General features: G+C 35.1%; 1 protein-coding gene across 2 annotated transcripts in view; it reads right to left on the bottom strand.

The window, feature by feature from the left end:
* Positions 1–716: 716 nt before the first annotated feature.
* The window catches only part of CAMLG (calcium modulating ligand), a 9,772-nt gene continuing 3,584 nt past the window's right edge, over positions 717–6,904 (bottom strand). The window contains exons 3-4 of one of the 2 annotated variants that reach the window (XM_007107059.4): positions 4,575–4,640; positions 717–1,326 (exon numbers count right to left, since the gene is read on the bottom strand). In XM_007107059.4, coding sequence (XP_007107121.1) covers positions 1,135–1,326; positions 4,575–4,640 — 258 coding nt within the window. In that variant the 3' untranslated portion in view covers positions 717–1,134. The remainder of the gene's footprint in view (positions 1,327–4,574; positions 4,641–6,904) is intronic. The other variant, XM_007107060.4, reaches the window with a different exon arrangement.

Raw genomic sequence — 6,904 nt, 5'->3', positions numbered from 1 at the left:
AATGGAAGAAATAAAATGTGCAATTGAAAACCCCTAGTGTCTTCCCAGGGATTGGGGAGAGTGTGACAAATTCAAGAATACTATCCAATCCTCTGGATATTAGATTTGTATGGAATTAGGAAAAATGTGTGCTTGTAATCTTACCCTAAGTCAAATGAATAGACTTAAATTGTTATACTTATTCTCCATCACTGTGGTTCAACATAAAAAAACTTTGTGAGTAATAAAAAAAAGTCTGTATCACAAGAATTAATCAAACAGACGATACAAAAAAACTAGGGAAATGTAATACCAAGTGATAAAACACTTATGCTTTATACTCTTTTAAGTCAAACTTTCCAAATATGACAGTGTTACCACGTTAGTTAAAAAGGTATTTATGCTATTGGGTTGAATACTTCAGTCAATTCTTCAAATTCCATTTTTATATCTAATCATTCTATGCTTATTGCTTAAAAAAAATCTGAAAATCTAAAACTCAAAAGTAAAAATTTCCAATTCTGAGTTTGGTAATAAAATTTTTCATAAATTAAAATTAATACAGATTTCATAAATACCTTTTAATTTCCCATGTATGAATCTTAATCATTTCCTCCATTAAATATTTATGCTGGAATAAAAATTAAGATACTGACTCAACGAGAAAAGATAAAATTGGCTACCTTATTCAGCCCTTATAAGTTAAAATGTGCAAACTTAACACTAGACAATTCAATTTCTTTCATTTTATTTTTAAGATGGCTCCATTTCTCAGGACAGAACAATACAAATACAAGATTCAGCCCTTGGGACTGGCTGAGACGACATTCATCTGCTCTCCTAAAAGCACTAGCTCAGCTCTCAAAGAAGAATTACAAATCTGAGAAGTTAGGGAAAGGTGTAGACTAGGAATTCTAATTAAACAAGAAAAATCGATTACTGACATTAGTACTCTAATCTTCACATCAATATTAATACAAACTCAACCCTTTCCGGTCAGGGAACCTGCCATTCCATTCCTAATCAAGTGGTTTTACAACCTCAAAAAGTAAAAGAATTTCATAAAGGTGTAAACCAATATGCTTCCTTTAGAGTCACTGCAATATAGAAGAGAAATTTTTTTTTATAAGCTTCTCTTTCTGAGTTCTGCAGGCTTCATGGTACTTCAGAGCCCCAATAATCAAGCAGTTCATGACAAAAGATAAAAGTGAAAAAGTAGACACAGAGATCTGTGAAAACTTCGCCCATTTTGCTATAAGTATCCATTGATCGATTTATCACTTCAGCAGGAATTCCGGATAACAGAAGCGCAGCTGTTAGTACTGTTGTCTTTATCTTCTTTTCACCCTGCATAGAGAAAGACTTCAGTAAATCTTACAACTTTCAGAAGACTACTTAAGCTCTATAAAAACATCAGTGCTGCTATTTTTGCCTGATTTCAAAAACTGTTAATGAAGTTTCAAAATATCAATCAATAATATATGAAGAAACATTTACTGAGCATATAATATGTAAAGCAGCAAACTGCTAGGCAATAGGGAAAAGACACCATTCTTGCTATCAAAAGTTTTAAAAAAAGTCTTATCTTGGAGGCAAGATATAAATAATAATTTAAGATACATACAAAAGCTCAAGACAAAAACAGGAAAAGCATTACCAGACAGGACATAAATAATTGCTAAATGAATAATATGGATGACGTGTGCTATAGTGACTCAAAGGAGACAGAAATTACTCCAGGGTTTTACGTATAAGTAAAGCACAGGGAAGGATTTCAGAAGGAAGTGGAATTAAAAACAGGTCTTTAAGAATGAGCAAGATTAAGATGAGCAAAAGTGAGAGGATAAATCTTATTGTAAGGTTAAGTCTTATGACAACAAAAGTCAGAAGAGTGATAGGTGTACTGGAGGACAGTGAATAATTTGTAACAGAATCAAAGGAACATTCTGTAGAGTCAGCCCTAATTGCCATCCAAAGGAATGCACATTTGTTTACATATGCAGCAGAATATCACTGAACATTTATTTCCTAATATAATTTTCTAGTCTCATTCTTTAAGAGGTTCAAGGCTGAATTTTCATTTAATTTATTGATTTGGTATCACCAAATCCAATCACATGGTTCAAAACATTTTAAATATAAAAAGCTATAGTTACCCAAGAGAAATCAAAGCCTATGTCCACAAAAAAACCCACTCAGGAAAGTTCTTTGTTGCTTTAGACATATTAACCAAAACCTGGAAACAACCAAGACGTCCAGCAATAGGTAATTAGACAAATTAATGGATATACTCACTCAATGGAGTATTACTCAGGGGAAAAAAAAAGAGAGAGAGAGAAAAAGAATGAACTACTTATGCACTCAACAATATGGATGAATATCAAAAATATGACGCAGAATGAAAGAAGCCTTGCACAAAGAAGTACATACAGGAACGATTCCATTTAAAATAAGTACTAAAACAACCAAAACTAATCTACAGTGGGAAAAAGAAAATCAGACCTTCATGGTGCAGGGGTTGGGAATGCCTGGAAAAGGACATGATGGAACTTCCTGACAGTAATGTTCTAAATCTTAAAGGATTTGGGTTTCACAGGTTGTCAAAACTCATCACATGGTATAATAAAGACTTGAGCATTTCACTGTATGAAAATTTTACCTCAAAATAACAAAAAATAACCATAAAGAAACACTGAATTGTAGTTGATATATAAACTGAAATGTGTAGGGGTAAAATATACTGATGTCTTCATCTACAACATACTTTGAAATGCATCAAGAAAAAAAGATGTATTAAAAAAAGATGTATTGAAAATGGATAGAAAATTGGGTGAATATATGATAAATATGATGAAATGTTCACTACAGAATCTAGGTGGTAAGCATAAACGGGTGTTCACTGCACAATTCTTTCAACTTTTCTGTTGAAACCTGTTAACAACAAAATGTTTTCTTGAAAGAAAATTATACAGTAATCTCCCTTCCTTTTCTCTCCCCATTTACCTAGTAACCGATACACACTCTATCACAAATAACCACTGCTAAAAATGTCATGTAATATTCTTCCAGAGTTTCTTTACACATATACAAGCAAAATCAAATACATAGGATTTTCTTCCTTTTTTACAAAAAAAAGTATACTATAGATGCTATTCTGTATTTTTATATCTTAATATTTCTTGGTGAGCTTAACATTATCAGTACATGGAGACCTTTATCATTCTGAATGGATAGGCCATAATTTTTTTTAACTAGTCACTTATCAGTAGACATTTAGGTTGTTTCCAAACTTTTGCTATTGCAAAACTAAAATCAATGTTTCAAGGGTAAATTTCTAAACAAATGCTTTAATTAAAATTACATTTTTGGAGGGGATCAATGAATATACAGCTATATCATAAAAAAAGTTTTAATTAAAAAATAAAATTACAGGGCTTCCCTGGTGGCACAGTGGTTAAGAATCCGCCTGCCAGTGCAGGGGACACGGGTTCGAGCCCTGGTCCAGGAAGATCCCACATGCCACGGGGCAACTAAGCCCGTGCGCCACAACTACTGAGCCTGTGCTCTAGAGCCCACGAGCCACAGCTACTGAGCCTGCATGCCACAACTACTGAAGCCCGCGCGCCTAAAGCTGGTGCTCTGCAACAAGAGAAGCCATCGCAATGAGAGGCCCACGAACCGCAACAAAGAGTAGCCCCCACCCGCCGCAACTAAAGAAAGCCCGCGCACAGTAAAGACCCAACGCAGCCAGAACTAAACTAAATAAATAGATAAATTTATTTTAAAAATAAAATAAAATAATAAATAAATAAATAAATAAAATTACATATCTTTCTTTACTCTTTTACTTTGTGGATTTGACTATTTGACCCCTCAAAAATATGTTTCAAACCCATGAAACACACACATGAGGTCTATCAGTGCATTACAAATGACTAAGCAAACAGTCAAGTAGCCATTTTTCAGCAAAAATCTCTCACAAAAACTCAATTATACAAGTAAGGTTATCTTCTCTACTGGCAAGGCAAGTTCCATAAAACTGTATCGTATAATTGGAGTCAAGCTGACCAGATAAACACTGATACTCCCCATGATTCTGTTCTGTAAGTATGGCCAAATATTTCTTACAAATATCAGACCCTTGGCATTAAAGATAAAGTGCACTGTCATTAAGTGTTCCGTAAGGAGCACAGTAAGATAACTGAACCCATTTTAAAAATAACTTCCTTTGTTAAAAACAAAATGTATTACTAAATTTACTAAGTAACTAAGTTGAACACTTTCTTAGACAAGTACTATTCAAACTCTGTCATGAGGCTTTTCCCCTATTCCATGGTGGACCAACATTTTTGTAAAATAAGATAAAAATGTTATGGCAATGTCATATTGCTATACAAGTTTCTAATTACTTACTTTCTGAAAGGAACTTATTACAAACAGAAACAAATAGTTTGAAGATCTGCACTTGTGAGCCAATCACTGTTTGAATAGCACTGATTCAGACCATAAGTATAAATAATTTTAAGTTCTTAAAATCATCTAGTTGTTAATCAATCTAAATATATCACCATAATTCAGAAAAAATTTTAATTTACCTTAGGAAAATATTTGTATAGTCCCATGTATGCAAGTTGTAAAGTAAGAAATGGAGCAAATATGGACTGTGAAGACAGAAGATAAAGTTACATATTTCCAACATAATCATTCAAATCACAATAAATCAAACTAATAGCAGTTATAAAATTCCAAGCAAAAAAACTGTAGTAAAATATTTAATTTTAGTGGCTGAAAGGATTCTTGTTTCTGCAAAGGAGTGACAAAAATAAAGAGATTTGATTTCCTTAACATAAAACATGTTTCTCAAGTCAAGTCACATTCTTTCAGCATCCCCCCAAATTCCCTCTCTCTTAAAAACTTACCTTTTAAATAATTTAAAAGGTAACTTCCCAGCGGTGATTGATGTATAATCATCATGCAGTAACATCTCTCTCATCTAGAGGTAATTAACTGACAATTTGAAAGCATATCTAAAAGGCTCAATACTCAAAAGAGATGCCATACATACCTCACTCACACTTCGGGGCAAGAAGTGAATTCATCTCTGGCCCTCAAATGACAAGGTGTTTTTATTATAGATAAAATGGCTTGGTTATCTCACTTCTCACACAATAAACCAGAAAAGATCAAAATAATACCTAATTTACATTTATTTCTAAAGTTAAAATAGGGAGTGAAGGAGCAAATATTACTAGATGGAAGAATAATGAGAGCAGTGATTAATAGCTGAAAATCTGACAGCAAAAAAAAAAGCCCACAAAGCCAAAAAACCTCACGCAAAATGAGGCACAAAAATAGGACATAATTTTAAAAGCATGGAAGTACAGAGCCCTTTAGATAAGACAAAAAAAGTAGCTATACATCTCACTAAACGCTGAAAGCTATGATGCCAATTTATCATCAGGAAAAAAAAAAATCGCATCTGTTCAACAGATTCTCTTTAAGAAAAAACTGGCATAAAAATAGACTTTTATGGACTTCCTTGGTGGTGCAGTGGTTAAGAATCGGCCTGCCAACACAGGGGACACGGGTTCGAGCCTTGGTCCAGGAAGATCCCACATGCCGTGGAGCAGCTAAGCCTGTGTGTCACAACTACTGAGCCTGCGAGCCACAACTACCGAGCCCACGTGCCACAACTATTGAAGCCCGCATGCCTAGAGCCCATGCTCCGTAACAAGAGAAGCCACCGCAACGAGAAGCATGCACACCACAAAGAAGAATAGCCCCCACTTACCGCAACTAGAGAAAGGCTACGCGCAGCGACAAAGACCCAATGCAGGCAAAAATAAATAAATAAATAATATATATATATTTTTTAAGATGGGAATTTCCATTAAAAAAATAGACTTTCAAAAACTTTTTTTCTGGGCTTCCCTGGTGGCACAGTGGTTAAGAATCTGCCTGCCAATGCAGGGGACACGGGTTTGAGCCCTGGTCCAGGAAGATCCCACATGCCACGGAGCAACTAAGCCTATGCGCCACAACTACTGAGCCTGTGCTCTAGAGCCCGCGAACCACAACTACTGAGCCTGCGTGCCACAACTAGTGAAGTCCACGTGCCTGGAGCCTGTGTTCTGCAGCTAGAGAAGCCACCACAATGAGAAGCCCGCGCACCGCAACGAAGAGTAGCCCCCGATCGCCCTAACTAGTTAGAAAGCCCGCGTGCAGCAATGAACACCCAAAGCAGCCAAAAATAAATAAAATTTTTAAAAAATAATAATAATAAACTTTTTTCTTAATAACATAAACCTTAATTATCTGAAAATTTACTTATGTGGTTGGTACTTGGTAGGTATTCTTAAAATGTCTACTGAATGGAAACACCTCAAAGAGCAAGACACTGTTATGCTTTTCTTCTTTCCTCCACATACTATGAAACAAAAGGACCAATAAATCCCAACTTTCACTGAACAGCCATGGCATATGAAGATACAACAAAAATGGACTGCTCCTATGATAATACTATACTATAAAATGCAGAATGCCTTCTGAACCATAAAAAAATTATATCACATTCAGGACCATAGGAACTGCATTTTAATATTTCAAATTTGAAAAGTGGTAATTAATATATAGTATATATAGGTAATTTACCCTTTGGCTTTGGAATCAAAGTGCCTGGGTTTAATCCCAGCTGTCACTTAGTAGTGTGACCCTGGACAAATGATTTCACCTCTCTGAGTCTTCATTCCCTCATCTATAAAACAGATTCAAATGATACCTGGTTCACTAGGGACAGGACAGGAATAAAGACGCAGACATAGAGAATGGACTTGAGGACACGGGGAGGGGGAAGGGTAAGCTGGGACGAAGTGAGAGAGTGGCATGGACTTATATATACTACCAAATTTAAAACAGATAGCTAGTG

This window comes from Physeter macrocephalus, chromosome 8 (assembly GCF_002837175.3).
Source record: "Physeter macrocephalus isolate SW-GA chromosome 8, ASM283717v5, whole genome shotgun sequence".
NCBI lineage: Eukaryota > Metazoa > Chordata > Mammalia > Artiodactyla > Physeteridae > Physeter > Physeter macrocephalus.
This window is presented reverse-complemented; position numbering and strand designations above follow the sequence as displayed.